The 18,854-nt window shown below is 35.9% G+C and overlaps 2 protein-coding genes across 6 annotated transcripts in view; one reads left to right on the top strand and one right to left on the bottom strand.

The window, feature by feature from the left end:
- The window catches only part of LOC131683312 (alpha-tocopherol transfer protein), a 265,987-nt gene that overhangs the window by 60,692 nt on the left and 186,441 nt on the right, over window positions 1-18,854 (bottom strand). The gene's annotated exons all lie outside the window — the stretch shown is intronic.
- On the top strand, window positions 1,656-4,387 carry LOC131683307 (uncharacterized). Its single transcript, XM_058965157.1, has 2 exons — window positions 1,656-4,142; window positions 4,212-4,387. Exon 1 carries the CDS (start codon window positions 1,857-1,859, stop codon window positions 4,041-4,043), a length of 2,187 nt encoding a protein of 728 aa, XP_058821140.1. The 5' UTR covers window positions 1,656-1,856; the 3' UTR covers window positions 4,044-4,142; window positions 4,212-4,387.

The raw sequence follows: 18,854 nt of genomic DNA, 5'->3' as shown, positions 1-18,854 counted from the left end.
CTAGTACGCACGGAAAACCAAGAGATACGTACTGAGTGGTATTCCAAACCCATAGCAAGTGGACGTTTTCTTAACTTCCACTCATACCATTCATACCAGCAAAAAATCAACGTGGCAAAAAACTTTATCAGCAGAGTGGAAAAACTATCTACCAATCTCAACAGACCGGAGCAAATCCAAATCATGGACAAATATTTAAAACAAAACGACTACCCAAAGTCGCTGCGAAACAGATTGATTAACAATAACAAAACACGCGCAATACCTACCACACAACTTTCCAATCCTGATGAAAACCTGAAACATACTTACCGGTCACTTCCAAACATACCGTCATTGACGCATAAAATAGCAAAAACCCTAAAAAGAGACTACCCGGATGTCTCACTAGCTTTTCGCAACATCAAAACAGTAGCAAATCTTTTCAGCAAGGTCAAAGATAGCATACCGCAGGATAATTTGAGCAATGTGATATACAGCATACCATGCCAAAACTGCCCATCATCATATGTGGGCATGACTTCTAACATGCTTAAAACAAGGATAGCTGCACACCGCTCAAACATAAAAAAGCTTAACTTACTCAGGGAAGCAGGACACACCAGTGAAGACATCCAGATAGACTAAAACAAAAAACAGCTCTCCTCGAACACAGCATTACACATCATCATAACTTCGATGTAAACAAGGTGAAGATACTCGATCAACATAACCGAACGACAGCTCTTCCTATATTGGAAATGTGTCATATCATCAACCAGCAAAAAACTGTAAACAAACGCACAGATACCGACGGACTTAGTTGTATATATGCAGGAATTCTACAAACACTACATAATAGAAACTATAAAACTGACAACACTTACACTACCGATACTACCATACGCACGATTATAGCAAACACTCAACCACCGTCAAGTTCAGTACAGTTACCAGATCGAATATAGCGCTTTTTCCCTCGTTTCTTTACCCGCGAAACAGAATCGTTTCAAATGCAGAAAAATTTCAAAAAATACAGTAGGTGCATGAATATGCGAACAATAGCAGTGAGTAGATATATCTTAGCAAATTAAACACAGAATATAAATTTTTTTTTTCAATTCTTGACCAAAATAGCTATCAGATGACGCGTATACATTAGGACAGTTCATGTTTTACCACAACATTACACTTTACAAGAAAACACAAAGTTTTTGTAAGTAAAATTATTTATGTACTTCAGTAACTACCAAGAGCTATACATTTTTAGAATCCTTGATAAAGGTGGAATAAATCCATTGAAACGTTGGAAGTAAAAGCAATATTGTTGTTTTCGCTGTCTAATTTATGACTGATTAGCCGAAAAAACTCCTGATAATAGAAGCTCGACAGTCAAGAAGACATTCATAATGATACATACGGCACCAAGACGAAGCGTCAATTTCTACGATAGCATTGGGAACACTTATGGAACTGAGGTACAAACGCTATTTAAAACCCTAGCTAATGCGACGTGCAAACTGGGAAGTGCACAGAGTCGAAAAAGTTTTCTTATACGTTGTCGAAAACGAGGCATTTTCCCGTCGCATATTAGCAATACGTTCCGATGTATCTTTCAGTTACTGGAGTCAAACAGTCCCTATCTGAATGAGCTTAACAGATGTGTTAACAAATTCAAGAAAACGTTACTAAACATTGAAATCAAACAAACATACTTCACACTCCGTTCCATACAACATGAAATTCAATCCACGAAACACCAAATAACAGCTGCCGTTCCGGAAAATATCCGCAATTCATTCTTCCAATCACAAGACAGGTTCCACCAGTCAAATCTGGAAGCCCGATCCACCACCACTAAGAAGAAATTCGACGCCATGCTCCAAAAGATAACTGCTGACACTCCCATACCCAAATTTCAAGATAAGGCCATTCTCAACGGTACACACAAACAAATACCCAACGAAACAGCTATCATCCTCAGCCTGGGCCCAAAATTTGCATTACCGTATCAACACGTCCAAGAAATACCACTGTTCCACCTTATTGCCGATATTGAAACAGTCCTCCAGACAAATCCCAACGAACGTATCCAGAATAACAACCGATGTACGATCGTCAATAACATGCAAAACCACATTAACCGTCTGCAACAGTCCACGAGCAACAATCCACTGGAGCGTTTTTGCAATTCAGCTACCAAAATAACACGCAAATTTTTGAAAGAGAATCCTGACATAGCAGTTCTACAATCAGACAAAGGTAACAAAACAGTACTAATGACCACTGCGGACTACCAAACCAGAATGTTCTCACTACTCAACGATACTCACACATATCTCAAGATAGACCGTGATCCAACCCTAAAATTCCAAAAACAGAACAACAGTTTAGTTCAAAGGCTCAAACAACTAAAACTCGTTGACCCCAAAACTGCAAGTCAACTAACAACGTACAAAGCATCTTGTCCAAGAATTTATGGCCAACCCAAAGCACACAAGCCAGGATTACCTCTCCGACCGGTCGTTCCCAATATGACCGCCCCGTCGTACTGCCTCTCAAAGTTCATTGGACAAATTCTCAAAAGCTCCATATCAACAACATACAACATAAAGGACTCATTCACATTCTGCGAATACATAAATACAATAACTCTTCCACCGGATTATATTTTAGTGTCTTTCGACGTTGTATCACTATTTACATGTATACCTAAATCATTGATAACACACAATATCATATACAACTGGAACAATATCAAACAACACACGAATATCAACCTTGACCTCCTATTGGAAATTGTCGAATTTTGCATAGATTCCAGTTACTTCAAATTCGACGACAAATACTACCGACAAATCTTTGGAACAGCTATGGGAAACCCTCTATCACCCGTTCTAGCCGACCTCGTTCTAGAAGGACTATTAGACACAACCATTACAAAACTAAGTTTCAAACCACCAATTCTCAAAAAATATGTAGACGATTTCATAATGGCTATACCTCTCAACAAACTCAAACAAGTGCACGATATCCTCAATAACTATGACAAACATATACAGTTCACCTATGAATTGGAAGAAAATCGCAGATTACCATATCTCGACATGGTACTAGTACGCACGGAAAACCAAGAGATACGTACTGAGTGGTATTCCAAACCCATAGCAAGTGGACGTTTTCTTAACTTCCACTCATACCATTCATACCAGCAAAAAATCAACGTGGCAAAAAACTTTATCAGCAGAGTGGAAAAACTATCTACCAATCTCAACAGACCGGAGCAAATCCAAATCATGGACAAATATTTAAAACAAAACGACTACCCAAAGTCGCTGCGAAACAGATTGATTAACAATAACAAAACACGCGCAATACCTACCACACAACTTTCCAATCCTGATGAAAACCTGAAACATACTTACCGGTCACTTCCAAACATACCGTCATTGACGCATAAAATAGCAAAAACCCTAAAAAGAGACTACCCGGATGTCTCACTAGCTTTTCGCAACATCAAAACAGTAGCAAATCTTTTCAGCAAGGTCAAAGATAGCATACCGCAGGATAATTTGAGCAATGTGATATACAGCATACCATGCCAAAACTGCCCATCATCATATGTGGGCATGACTTCTAACATGCTTAAAACAAGGATAGCTGCACACCGCTCAAACATAAAAAAGCTTAACTTACTCAGGGAAGCAGGACACACCAGTGAAGACATCCAGATAGTCGAACTAAAACAAAAAACAGCTCTCCTCGAACACAGCATTACACATCATCATAACTTCGATGTAAACAAGGTGAAGATACTCGATCAACATAACCGAACGACAGCTCTTCCTATATTGGAAATGTGTCATATCATCAACCAGCAAAAAACTGTAAACAAACGCACAGATACCGACGGACTTAGTTGTATATATGCAGGAATTCTACAAACACTACATAATAGAAACTATAAAACTGACAACACTTACACTACCGATACTACCATACGCACGATTATAGCAAACACTCAACAACCGTCAAGTTCAGTACAGTTACCAGATCGAATATAGCGCTTTTTCCCTCGTTTCTTTACCCGCGAAACAGAATCGTTTCAAACGCAGAAAAATTTCGAAAAATACAGTAGGTGCATGAATATGCGAACAATAGCAGTGAGTAGATATATCTTAGCAAATTAAACACAGAATATAATTTTTTTTTTCAATTCTTGACCAAAATAGCTATCAGATGACGCGTATACATTAGGACAGTTCATGTTTTACCACAACATTACACTTTACAAGAAAACACAAAGTTTTTGTAAGTAAAATTATTTATGTACTTCAGTAACTACCAAGAGCTATACATTTTTAGAATCCTTGATAAAGGTGGAATAAATCCATTGAAACGTTGGAAGTAAAAGCAATATTGTTGTTTTCGCTGTCTAATTTATGACTGATTAGCCGAAAAAACTCCTGATAATCGTAAAAACGGTATATTTCCACCCAGTGCTAAATTGTTACCCTGACGGGTTACAAGATCGATCCGATGGTTATAAGTTAGAAAAATTGCAGTCAGAAGGTTCGCACAAATGAACATTTTTGTACTGTTAAGTTATCAAGTTCCTTCCAGACAACTTGGAAGTGTTCGGTGATTATTTCTAGCGGTTGTAGATAGTAAAATGAAATACAAAATTCGTTTTATCGAAATAATGTTTAGCTTATTTCAATGGATTATTACTATATTGAACAATAAGTAGGCGACAAAGAGTAATCAACAAACAACAAGCCATAACTTTTAAAGTATTCAAAATAGATATTTAAAGTCTTTAGTAAAGTTATTCGCAAAAGTAAGAGCTACAAATTTGCTGAAGACATCATTTCGATATAATCACTTCCAAAAAAATTTGTGAAAATATCTCACTCATAGGGGGATTAATCAGCAAAAGCATAATACGAAAAGAAAGGGCATATTACCTTCATTAAATTCTCCGAAGATACTATTGACCTAAAATAAGCCGTTTTGGCGTTAATAATAGATTACATGTTTTTGGTCATATTTCTGGCAATGGGAAATGATAAAAATCTTTCGTCCGCATTTAATGTTAAATATCTCTTTTGATAATAGTCCGATTTCAACAATCTATAGCTTGTTCGAAAGATATTCGTTAAAGCTATCTAAAAACATATAAATTGTTAATCTATATTGCCAATTTCGGCAGATAATTTAAAAACACTGCAAAAAACGCCATTTTTACGCATTCAAACATTCATATCTTGGAAACTAAACATCAGAATCAAAAACAAATTAATAGCGTTCATACTGTTTTTTTAGTTCTTTCATTTAAAATTGGTTTGGATAAGATCGGTTCAGCCATTGCTGAGAAACACGAATGAGAATTTGTCCGTTACATACACACACAGACATTGTCTCAAATCGTCGAGCTGAGTCGATTGGTATATAAGACTCGGCCCTCCGGGCCTCGGAAAAAATCTTGAAAGTTTGAGCGAATTCTATACATTTCTTTTATAAGAAATGTAAAAGGTGCCCTATACGAAAAAATATCTTCTGTGAAATGAGTCTCGCCATTCCGAAGCAATTAAAAAACAATAAACATATTTTTTGATCAGCACAAATGAATCATCTGATAATAAGATCATCAGTTTAAGCATTCAATTTCAGTTTAAAGATTTTTTCGAATTTAAAATAAATGTTCGAGTACCGGTACTTTACCGGTACTGAGTAGAGCACTCTAGTTAGAGTGTGACCAAGACGCCATGACGTATCCAAACGAACATGGAATTTGACGTATACACAATAGAAATACGTCAAATTTCATGTTCGTTTGGATACGTCATGGTCTCTTGGCCACACTCTAACTAGAGTGCTCTAGTACTGAGGGCTTCAGTACCGTAGTACCGGTTCTCGCCAAAAAGGGTCGGTACTTCGAACCCTAAAAGGATGCATGGGAAGGACTGCTGTCACGATGCTTTATAAATTTAGGGAAATCGTGGATATTCAAACATCGATATGCATTTTATTAATTTTTTGGATGTTGGTTCCTCAGATGATTCAGTCCATCACATATAGGTTCAGTTTTTTCTAACATTGTATCTCTAGCTTACAAATATTTGGAATATTATAATCGTGAACCAAAACGAAGTGGTCATAACCTTGGTTATAAGTTATTCGCATTTAACAAGGACAATATATGTTTCAAACTATGATGTACTACATTCTTTTCCTAAATGTTGTACAGACAGGTTAGTTGTTAAAAAATATAATATTAACCACAAATTTGATGAGCATGATTTATGATTCCTGATTAAATTGAATAATACCTACTAACAGAGTGTTTAAAATGTACGGCATTTTGTGGAATATTTGATAATCAGAAAATTACTTCGAACTTCGTCTAAAGTTGGGCAGGAATAGTAAAATTACACATGCCTTTCAATCTTTGGGAAGAAATTAGCATCCCGCTTTAATGCTTTAGTGATCTGGACAGATTAGTTCGCTGCAATTATTCCGAGCTTGGCGAATAAAGTTTTATTCGGAATATCCTCCAAATTAATCTTGACAGTTGACTTAAATGCCTTTATTCTAAGTTACCCGAGATTTTTTTTGCAACCAGGCAACCAAAAATGTTTTCAAATTTTGTTAAATGGAAAAAATCACAATATTTTTTTCATATTCCGTCAACATTACTATCCTATCATTCAAAATTTGTCAACTGGTCAATAAAAACTTGACACACAAATTGTATTCATCGACATTAAAATCAAACATGATTTACGAAATTCATAGTCATGTGAAATTAATATTAAATCTAAAACATTTTTGATGCTCGTATATGTCAGGAGCAGAACACGAAAATTTTTACGATTTTTTCTAGTTCTGTGCAATACAAAAAAGCCCCCCTGAGTTGAACTTGAACAACGATTGGCTTATGAATATTTTAAAATATATTGTATTCCATAAGACAAATTGTTTTTGGTTTGATAATTGCATAAACAGGAAGCATGAACCTCTAATATCATAAACCATCACCAAACATTAATCTCCCTCAAATTTTAATGATATCAAACATATTCGATTCAAATCAATCACTATTCAATGTTCCCCCAAATTTTAAATATGAATAGGAGAACATAGGGAGACTTGACCAGTTAAACCTACGTAAATATCTAAAAACGTGTCTTCCAAAATTCGTTGAAATGTAATCACGGTGTGTTTGGTAGAACAATTTTATTCGAAAAAAATCGGCATCGCTAAAACTTCAGCATGTGATAGAATGGGCTTTTCCCTTTCATTTCAAAGTAAAATTAAAATATTTTATCGGGGGCTCTAGAACAACTTTTTATTTTTTTGTTGCACATTGCACATTCCACCGTTTTATGCGCACCAGGCATTGTAATTCTCTCTCACTCACGCGAGATGAAGCTTATCCGATGTCCAACTTTTCCGGGATAAGATGAGTCGCAAAATTCTCCGCCTCCACAAATAGCGTGAGAATGATTTTCCGGATAAAATTTATTTGACTTTTTCCTTCTCACCGGAGAAGGTGATAAAATTTTAATTTCGTGGAAATCAATTAAAACTTTTAAAAATACATTTAATTACAAAGAAAAGCGGCAAAGAAGTATGATATACTTGTTTTTTCGTGTTTTGAAATAACGACAGCAAAGCAGCGAACACAAAAAGGATACCATGATAAACTCATTCACTCATTGTCCGGCAGTTTTATTTATCCGGAGAAATAACACGTTGTATTTATCCGGAGAAGTTTTGTGAGTGCCAATAACTTTTTGTGTGAAAATGTGAGTTTTTATTGTCGCAGTAGCAGACTATCCGGGCGCATTTACTCATATGAGCGATAAATGCAATGCCTGATGCGCACCAATGATATTTTAGGAGCAAGGAGATATAGAGAAGAGTAGATAAAATTTGAACGAAATTAGTACTCTTTTGAGAGATGCTGGATAATACAGTAAAATGAAATAGTTTTTTTCTGTCACAGATGTATTTGTTTCTTCTTTTTTATTTCTTCGCTCATTCTGGAGTATGCTTGATGTAGTCTTGAATCAATCTTTTTGCTCGTTAGCCACGGCTCACAGAAAGGAGGCTTACTATTCAGCGAATTGACAGTTTTCGGTGACGTCAGAGAAATCGTTGAGAAAAACAAACGGATTGTTACTACATTTAATTACAAAGAAAAGCGGCAAAGAAGTATGATATACTTGTTTTTTCGTGTTTTGAAATAACGACAGCAAAGTAGCGAGCACAAAAAGGATACCATGATAAACTCATTCACTCATTGTCCGGCAGTTTTATTTATCCGGAGAAATAACACGTTGTATCTATCCGGAGAAGTTTTGTGAGTGCCAATAACTTTTTGTGTGAAAATGTGAGTTTTTATTGTCGCAGTAGCAAACTATCCGGGCGCATATACTCATATGAGCGATAAATGCAATGCCTGATGCGCACCAATGATATTTTAGGAGCAAGGAGATATAGAGAAGAGTAGATAAAATTTGAACGAAATTAGTACTCTTTTGAAAGATGCTGGATAATACAGTAAAATGAAATAGTTTTCTTCTGTCACAGATATATTTGTTTCTTCTTTTTTATTTCTTCACTCATTCTGGGGTATGCTTGATGTAGCCTTGAATCAACCTTTTTGCTCGTTAGCCACGGCTCACAGAAAGGAGGCTTGCTATTCAGCGAATTGACAATTTTCGGTGACGTCAGAGAAATCGTTGAGAAAAACAAACGGATTGTTAATTGACAATATTTGAGCTCTTACGGCGGAAAAAATAGTGTGCAATGGATTTTTGACGTAAATTACGCGATAATTACACTAGACACAGTGGAATATCAGTGCATCTATGTGATTATTAGCGTAAATCGGGAATTTGGATGCATGCCATAGAAAACATATCCCACCGTAATTTTCTGATCATAGCAAAGGTTTTGGACATTCTCATAGCTTCTTTTTGATTTACCAGGTGCCGATCATTCGTTAGCAGCAAACAATATATGAATTTCATGTAATTGTTTTCGCCGACGATTTCTATGACGGGCTCTCGTCAAATGTTTACACTCTAACGAGCTAGCCTAGTATATGTAAGCCGTGCTCGTTAGCATCTTGTGGGATATATTTGGCCTAAAATTTTAACTTTATATTTGATCAAACTCGATTAGATTTTCAGTCATTTGATTTGATTTCGATTGAGAATTCTGATTTACAGTTTCATGGAGGATAGAAAAATAATTCAATGAGTTTTATGTTCAAGTTTGTTAAGGCTCAAGTTACCTCAAGGCTTGGTAGTATGCGTAAGAAAAATTGTGTTCAGCTTTGCCACCAGATTATCCATCTAAACCTTTTCAAAACTCTAAAAGAAGAATATCAGTCGATTTATTAGATCATCACGATTCAATTCATGCAAAATACCTGCTGGAAAAACCATCGGCATAGCTGGATGGTGCTTTTGAAAAAGTGGCTGTGATTTTTTATCACACTACCACACCGAGCTGGGGTACGCAACACAACTGCGCAATGAAAAAACCACAGCCACTTTTCCAAAAGCACCATTTAGCTAAGCCGATGGTTTTTTCAGCAGGTATTTTGCATGAATTGAATCGTGATGATCTAATAAATCGACTGATATTCTTCTTTTAGAGTTTTAAAAAGGTTTAAATGGATAATCCGGTGGCAAAGCTGAACACAAATTTTCCTACGCACACTACCAAGCGTTCAATTCTAACACATGCCTAAAAAAGGTAACTTGAACCTTAACTTTTGGGAACCGCTGTACATTGAACAGAAATCGCAATAGTAAATGAGAAATAAAGGTTTTGTCTATTGTACGAAGATAGCGATCTCATTATAAAAGTAGATATAAAAAGTATCACCTTTACCCGAACGACGTGTTGCTGTTAATGTCTCCAGATTCTGAACTGAACTGGAAACTCTGTCTTCTTGATATGTGGTTTTTGCTCTTATCCCATATTATTAGGAAAATCTTCAATAAACAGACTTGTATTACTTTGAGAATTTACTGAATGTATGGTCCAGCCTGATATTTTCTTGTTCGTTTTCTGTTGTGATCCGTGTTCAACGAGTAACGACTCCGAAATTTCTTCTTAAAGGAAATGATGAAACTTGGTTTTGTTCTTTTTTCTAAGATTATGTGGAGTGTGTTTGATTTGGAAATAAAATTTGAGGACAAGCAAAACTCTGCATCTATAAATTCTGATGAAATGAATCTACCCCAAAAGATAACAAACATGGATCCAAAACCCAAAGAGCTTTTTTCTCTTTCAATCATCTTTCTTTTAATGTTGATAAGGACAAACACTTTTCTCAACCCAAAGTTGCAATAAAATCCGTCGTTTATTACAATGACTCGAACTGTCTACTTTAGTTCATCAAATATAAAGCTTTGAATTTAAGTCAATTGTATTTTACCAGGCAGGATAGGATCAAGAAGAAGGGTCATTTTAGTTTACATTATCTATCTCCTAGAGCGAGAAAAGAAATGAAAAAGGCATGATAAAATCCGTTACTACATTAATCAACATCTTATACCTTAGATTATCGAATAAATTTGGTCAATACCTTTCCACACCTCCTTGTTCATAAGTGTCAATGTCGCCCAAGAACCGGAAGAATCTGAAAACATATTTTTTCTGCTGAGAATGCGACTTTGTCAATATCGAAATTTATCTTAATTTACTGTTCATTTAAACCCAACATTTTTTGTAAGTCCTTGTAAATCGATTTCTTAATCCATAGGCCCCGCGTACACCTAAAAACTGATAAAATTTTAATCACTTTTTCAGGTGATTTTACATCGATTTATAGCTTTCTACGAAGTTGTAGACAATGGGATTGTTCATCAGATTTTCATTTTTAGTATTTTTTGAATGTCTATAGTACCAATTAGTAGCAAAAATGCGAATTAATTTAATTAAAAAAAAATAAAAAGTTGTTCTAGACCCCCCGACAGAATATTTTAATTTTACTTTCAAATGAAAGGGATACGTCCATTCTTTCATATCCCGAAGTTTTACAGATGCCGAATTTTTTTGAATAAAGTTGTTCGACAAAGACACCGTGTAATGTGGAAAAGTATTATGCGTATTAATGATTTTTTTCAGAATTGATAATTTACTTTTTCAAAAGTTACAAAAGTTTTTTTGTGATCGTTTTGTTCTGGTCAAGTCTCCCCACCTCGGGAGCCTTGACTAAGGCGTGGGGAGACTTGACCAAGAGAATTTTGAAATATCAGAACAAAAAACAATGGCATAAAATATGCGGTTATCATTTCTTCCCATATTGTTGAAGTTCTTAGTACTAGTTAAAAATATAAAACGATTGTATTTGAGCTTTGATTTTTTTTAATGCATTTCTTTTTTTGAATTAACTGTACTGATTACATTGCAGGTTCACGTGTTACAAAATGAGCCATAAAAAATCATTAGTGTATCTATCTGTGGTGTCCTTGAACGATTGATTGAAAAAAATTCTCTTCTTTTTGGAAACGGGAACGATTTTTCAAAAAAAACCTGTTTTAATCCACCTAGTTAAGGGTGGGCGAAAATTTATTTTTTCGCAAAATTTCGGAACGAAACGAAACGAAATTTTTCGCAAACTTTGCGAAACGAAACGTTGAGAAAAATTTCGTTTAAATTCGCAAATTTCGCCGAAATTTGCCTGTTTCGCAAAGTTTGCGAAACTTTTCGAAATTTATGAAAATTCAATTAATTTTAGAGTTGTATAACTGTTTCTTGGTTAAATCGATTTTACACAAAAATGATAACGATTTATCTATTGAAAGGTACACCGATGCATCGGGAGTAATTCTCAATTCTTAAAGCCGACTTGCGATGACTGGACAGATTTCGATAGCTGATCGGAGCGATTTACCTGATATGTCATGGCGCATGGTGTACTAATGATAAATTGATTCAAAGTACAGCTTACATATTTTATACAATTAAATCACAGAGAAAAGTCGTCCATATTGAGCGATAACGGCCTATTCTAAGGTAATTGAGATATGTGCACCAGGTTGACTAATTTACAAATTTAATAACACTAGTTTACAAATTTTGGAGAAAGAAGTTTTCACAATCGAGTTTGCGTCGCTTAACACAAAAACAATACCCGTTTTTTAAACGTTCACGTGATTTTTTGGAAAAGGTTTGGGCAGTCAATATTTCGCAAAAAAAATTCCGATGAAACAGTTCGTCTTGAACACAATTCACTTTCTCTAACCTGTAAAAGAGGTGGTTGACTAAGGTTAAAATCTCTATAATCGAAGCCAAAAAAGGCTTAGATGTAACAGTTCAGAATTCGCTAGAACCCAAACTAAATGTGTTATAATTATCCTTTGCTAGATTGCTTCTTTGGCCGAGTAAGCCTTGGGCTCACTAAAAAAGAGATAATTGCTCTAATAATGTATAATGCTTTTCCTGACTATTTATACAAATATGCAGTCACACATTTTTGAAAAATGTTTTTAGTCTCCGATCGCTTACCATGAGTTACAAACATTTTGCATAGTTGGACGCATTCTACTATGCAAAAGTATTAAAGTGTCCCCTATATACTTTCCTTATATTAAAAGGTTTTTGAAAAATTTCGCAATAGTTCGCAAATGTTTTCGTCAAAATGAAATTTCGTGTTGCGAACAACATCTACTATTGAAATTTCGTTTCATTTCGCATCGTTAAGAGAATACGGAAGAGTTATTCGTTTCGTTTCGTACCGCATAGACCATAATCGTGTTTCGCCCACCCTTACCTCATTTGTCCAAACTACGATTCCATGGCTCATTATGTTCAATACAATGGTGGAAATATATATTACATATTCAGTACGATTTGCACATAGTACATACAATGCATCGACAGCCACGATTTTGAGATACTATGTGTCGACACCGAAACATCGTTTGAAACCAGCGGCGAATCAAGGAGGAAGATCCGTTAAGAAATTTTAAACTAGTTATAATTTTAAAGTTGCATCCTCTTACTGCATACTTCTCCTAAGCCTATACAAACCAAAAAAATAGGTTGACGATTTTTAGAGCGATTGCATAACCTTTCTATATGAGAAAGGCAAAAATGTGCCAAAGTCAAAAAAGTCAATCTTCGTCAAAAAAAATTTTTTTTCGAGATTACATCAAATCTCAACGTTTTATACATTTCAAAGTCATTTGGCATCCAAAATACAATTTCGATTTTGAAATTTTCCCTTACTCCTCCCCTTTGAGAATTTTTCATTTCAGTTTATATGGGAATTTGCTGTGTGGTCGCACTCTTCAACCCGTAACTCCGGAACCAGAAGTCCAATCAACAAAAAATTCAATAGTAGCCGTAGGGAAAGTTGTACCTTTCATTTGAGACTAAGTTTGTAAAAATTGGTCCAGCCATCTCTGAGAAACAGAGGCGACATTTTTTCCCACATACACATATACATACATACACACACATTTTCAGATCTCGGCAAACTGAGTCGAATGGCATGACATTCGGCCCTCCAGGCTGGGATTAGGTTTGTGATTTTTAGAGCGATTGCATAACCTTTCTATATGAGAAAGGCAAAACATTCAATTCTCACCTGAAAAAAATTATTAACAAATCCATAACATTAATATGAAAATTTTGACGAAAAAATGGAATCGTTCAAGGACACGGCAGTTAAATTACGAAAAACCAAAAAAATTTGAAATCAGTTGAAAACTTTTTCGGTTCTCGTAGTCACCGCAAAGATCGTGATAATCGCGTTTAAAGTTTCAAATATAAGCCACGCCTCCGCAAGTGGCAAGATAAAAAACGCTATAACTTTGCGTTCACTGAACTTAAACTTTACGATAGAAGAATAAAAAAAATCGATTTTTTGACCAACATATGTAACCCCTTAACGCAAATTCATGAATTACGGAATATTTTCTATGAGGAAAAGATTTTTAGCTCCAAACTTTTAAAATTAGCTGATGGGATCGAAACAAATATAAAAATATAATAAAATTAAGTACCAAATGGAACACGTTATTGATAATTGTTGAATTTCGTGCTTGGTCAAGTCTCCCCATGTTCCCCTACCCCTACACCCAGGCAAAACGTATAACGAAATTCATAAGATTTATCTTACACTAAGACAAAACGCATAGCGAAATTCATAAGATTTATCTTATGATGAATAGAAAACTAACAAAACTATGTTTTCATAAGATTAATATGGAAAACATACGACTTTTTTGAATACCTTAACATTTTATAAGTTATTGCATATGCCAGTCGTACGAATTTCATACGAGCATCTTATGATTCTCATAAACATAAGAGAAATGTATTATGTTGTCTTATGATAATTCAAAGATACCTTATGGAACATGAAATCATCGCAAACTGATTTAACAAAATAAATGCCGTCCTTTGAGATAATCTTATGATTTAAATACGTGCTACTTGTGGCTAAAAATTATACGACATTCCTATGAAATTCGCTGCATTTTTAGCCTGAGTATATGATGCATAGAAAAGTAACAAAACTGTGTTTTCATAAGATTAACATGAAAAACATACGGCTTTTATGATTATCTTATTATTTTATAAGGTATTGCATATGCTAGTCGTTTGAATTTCATACGAGGATCTTATGATTCTCATAAACATACGAGAAATGTACAGTATTGCTTTATGATAAATCAAAGATGCCTTATGGAACATGAAATCATAGCAAACCGATTTGACAAAATAAATGCCGTTTCATAAGATAATCTTATGATTTTCATACGTGCTACTTGTGGCTAAAAAGTATACGATATTCCTATGAAATTCGCTGTTTTTTGCCTGAGTGTATTTGTATTTTCACAATTCGACAGATTGAATAGGTTGAAGAAAAAATTAAAAAAAGGCATATGAAAAGAGCACAGAACATGTACCTACCTCGAATAAAAATAATAAAAGACAACAAACACATTCTCGTCATGAGCGCTGTTCTCCGGGGCAGCTGGGCGGCATCATTTTTCGTACCTACATTCGCACCCAGCAAGCAAAGAGAATCTGGGTGCCTATATACAGCGAATAATGCACAGCAGTTGATATCTCTTCGAATGGGAGAGAGAATTAGCAACGGGTGCTATTACGCTACGCTCATATACCTACACTATAGAACAGCAATGGTTCACCAGCCTACGTGGTCGTGAACCAAAGCCGTCAACTCCGCAGTTCAGTGGTGAATGGTTCGATGGGTGGTATGTTCGTGAAGCGAAGAACGAATGAAGAGTGTTCGTTCTTTTTCAGCTGATTCGTTTTCCAAGCTCTGCCCACTATCAATACATATGAAAACCTGATAAAAATTTTCCAAGTCAAATACCCCTATTGTAGGGGAGAGATGCCGCACGACGGATTTTGCTTTGAAATAATAGATGACCGTGTTCATGATCAGAATGCCTTCTTAAAGGTCCCAACTATTCAACTAATACATGATTTACAAAAAAATCAAACAATTTAAAAAAAAACGAAATATTAATGCGGTTTTGAAAATTTTCGATACTTCGCGATGCAACTGGACGCACATAATCATTAACAAAAATTTTTGTGAGTTGATAATAAGGATTATTTTACATATCCAGTATTGTAATTCTTCGAAAGATAAACTCGCAATATCATATTACAGTACAAAAGTGGCTATATACGAGACATAGAGAGTGCGGCATCTCTCCCGAATAAGATAGGGTAATTTCGGGAGAGATGCCGCCCTCAGTGTTTTTCCTCTGCTTGCTGTTTTTCATTGTAGGACATATTGACTCTCCAAAACAAGCGTACTTTATGCGTGTTACGCAGTTTTTGAATTTACACATAAGGAACGAGCATAATCCTTAACAATAAATCAATTTTGAAAAAAAAAAGATGAGTGGGTAATGTCTGTGACATAACCGGAGATATGTAGAATACATAAGGAACACGTTCTTCAAATATGTTGATACTCATTGGAATTTTCGGACAAAAGGTGATTTGGGCGAGGAATAATTCAAATTATTCTTTACAAAAATGATGGTGGTCCTGAAAAGGACCGTTTTTGTTGGCGATGTTGGCCTTGGTGAGGGAGATGGCTAACGATGAAATGTTGTTTGATTTGTTAGCATGAGGAAGTCGCATAGTACTGGCCAATGGCAGAACAGATAATAATTGATTCATGAAAATCAATTTTTCTTTATTCATGTAAATTATAAATACTTACAAATCTAATAGAAGATTCCTGGTCATATTTCTGAATCATTAGTGCGAACATTGTGTAATTTGGTTAAGTACAATGAAAGTTACAAACTTTCCAAACTCGACCTTCTGTTTCTTCCGAAATATTGAAATGGGGTGTCTATATTAAACCGTTAGTCGTGGTCACAATAAAAAAAGATGGGTGGGTAATGTCTGTGACATAACCGGAGCGTCGTGATTTCAATTCGAGACGTTAATTTAAATCTTATAATATTCAACAGAATGGCGTTTGAATGGGAAATTTTCAAATAATTCTCTATGGTAATAATGGTGGTTCTGAAAAGAACCTTTGGTATCGGTGTTGGTGTTGATGGTGATGCGCTGGATCGTTGGATATATTTGGCATGATAGTTACGTGCCTGGCGAACTGTTTTGTAGCCTCGAACAAAACGACAAGACTGGCTTCTTCGAGTACCATTACGGCTGAACTTTATAAGTTTAGCTCGACTTTGAAATCCTGCACAATCTCACGAATCAGACGCTGGTAGGGCCATTTTGTTTGGTACTAGCACGGAGCTGCATAAAGAAATCAGTTAATGCAGTTAGTTCACGGAGGCTGCCAAAAAGCTCGAATAGAAGCATGCGACTTCAACGTTTCTCTTAAACACATGCAATTGAAGCAACACTGATCACTAGAGGGATGGTGAGGGAACACGCACATTCGTTTTGGTAATACTGATAATAGCAGTAGAAAGGAATGGAAAAGCAGTGCACGAAACGAGCAAGAGGATAATTTAATTTTTTGTTCCGTGTGCAAGCTACTTCTTTCCACACAACGTATTATGTTGCTTGTTGAAAATTACACATCTTAAAATGAAAGTTTCAGTTTAACTCTCACTAGAACACAATTGATTGGTCCTGAAAAGAACCGTTGCTTTTATTGTAATTTACGCCCACTCCCCGCGGACACTGTGAGCCAATTTGATTTCTTTTGCGAGAAAGTTACGTACTTGGCGCACTTTTTTGTATCCTCAAACAAACCGACCAAGTAGGTATCACTGGCTTCATTACGGCTGAGTTTTGTAAGCGTAGCTCGACTTTGAAGTAATACACAACCTTACGAACCAGACGCTGGACTGTTAGCCAGCGGATTAGTTGCTCCGTTGCCCTGTAGTTGGGGCGAAATACTGGCATGGCGACAGTTCCTGATCGGTAGTTGGTTGCGATGGGCCACCAGTAGCTGGGACACTTATTGGGACCGTCATCATTGCCAACTGCTTTCCTCCGGTGGACTGGTTGCTTGCTAGTGGTTGAACGAATACGAATGATGAGAAAAACCGACCGACCAATATTCACATATGAAAACATGAGAAAGCACTACTATCGCTCTCTCGCTCGTTTTCGTGCCATTTCTGTGCCTTTCCTTTCCGTTCGGCTACCAATACTAGCATAACCAAAACGAATATTCTGTCTTTCCATCGCCTTCAATCTAGTCTAGTGGCCAGTGCTAGCAAACTTGCATGTTCAGTTTTTCAATAACAACATTCCAACAATATTTTCAAAGAATGTTGCAGATTTGAAAAGAAGGAAGGTAAAGATTTTCACAAATTTAAATTCTTTTGTCTTATTTGTTAGCGCTGATACTGGCCATGGGATGGTGGGGGAACACCCACATTCGTTTTAGTTATGATGGTATTAGCAGCAGAAAGGAATGGAAAAGCAGTGTACGAAAACGAGCGAGAGAGGATAATTTAAATTCTCTTTCTTTCCAGACATCGTATATCTTATATAGCTTTCGGAAAATTATTTGTTATACACCATAAAATGTAAATTTCAGTTTAACTCTTATTAGAACACAATTAATTGGTCCTGTAAAGAACCGTTTATTGTTTTATTGCGGGAGCATAATTCAGACGCACTCCCCGCGGACACGGTGAGCCAGTTTAATATATTTGGCCTGAAAGTTATGCGCTTGGCGCACTATTTTGCATCCTCGAACAAACCGACCAAGTAGGCATCGATGGCTTCTCGGGGCATCATTACGACTGAGCTTTGTAAGCGTAGCTCGACTTTGCAGTCCTGTACAATCTCACGACCCAGACGCTGGAACGATAGCCTACAGATTAATTGCTCTGTTGCCCTTTAGTTGGTGCGAAATTCTTGCAGGGCGACAGTTCCTGATCGGGTTGCGATGAGTCACCAGTAGCTGGGGCATTTTTTCCGACCGTCGTCATCGCCAACTGCTTTCCTTCGGTGGACTGGCTGCTTGCTAGTGCTTGAACGAATACGAATGATGAGAAAAACCGACCGACAGATATTTATATAATCGCGCTAATATGCACTACTATCGCTTTCTCGCTCGTTCTCGTGCCGTGCATGAGCCTTTCCTTTCCGTCCGGCTTCTAATGGCCTAACCAAAGGAATATGCCGTCTTTCCCCCACCAACTGCTCTCGTCAAGCAACCCAATGCGAATAGTCATAGGAACAAACATGTAGTGGACCTATATATATATATATATATATATATATATATATATATATATATATATATATATATATATATATATATATATATATATATATATATATATATATATATATATATATATATATATATATATATATATATATATATATATATATATATATAT

This window comes from Topomyia yanbarensis, chromosome 2 (genome assembly GCF_030247195.1).
Source record: "Topomyia yanbarensis strain Yona2022 chromosome 2, ASM3024719v1, whole genome shotgun sequence".
Taxonomy (NCBI): Eukaryota; Metazoa; Arthropoda; class Insecta; order Diptera; family Culicidae; genus Topomyia; species Topomyia yanbarensis.
Note: the sequence above shows the minus strand (reverse complement) of the source record. Positions and strands in the feature narration are given on the sequence as shown.

Excerpts from the sequence above, each read along its gene's own strand:
- LOC131683307 (XM_058965157.1), top strand. The coding sequence starts at position 1,857 with ATGCTCCAAAAGATAACTGCTGACACTCCCATACCCAAATTTCAAGAT.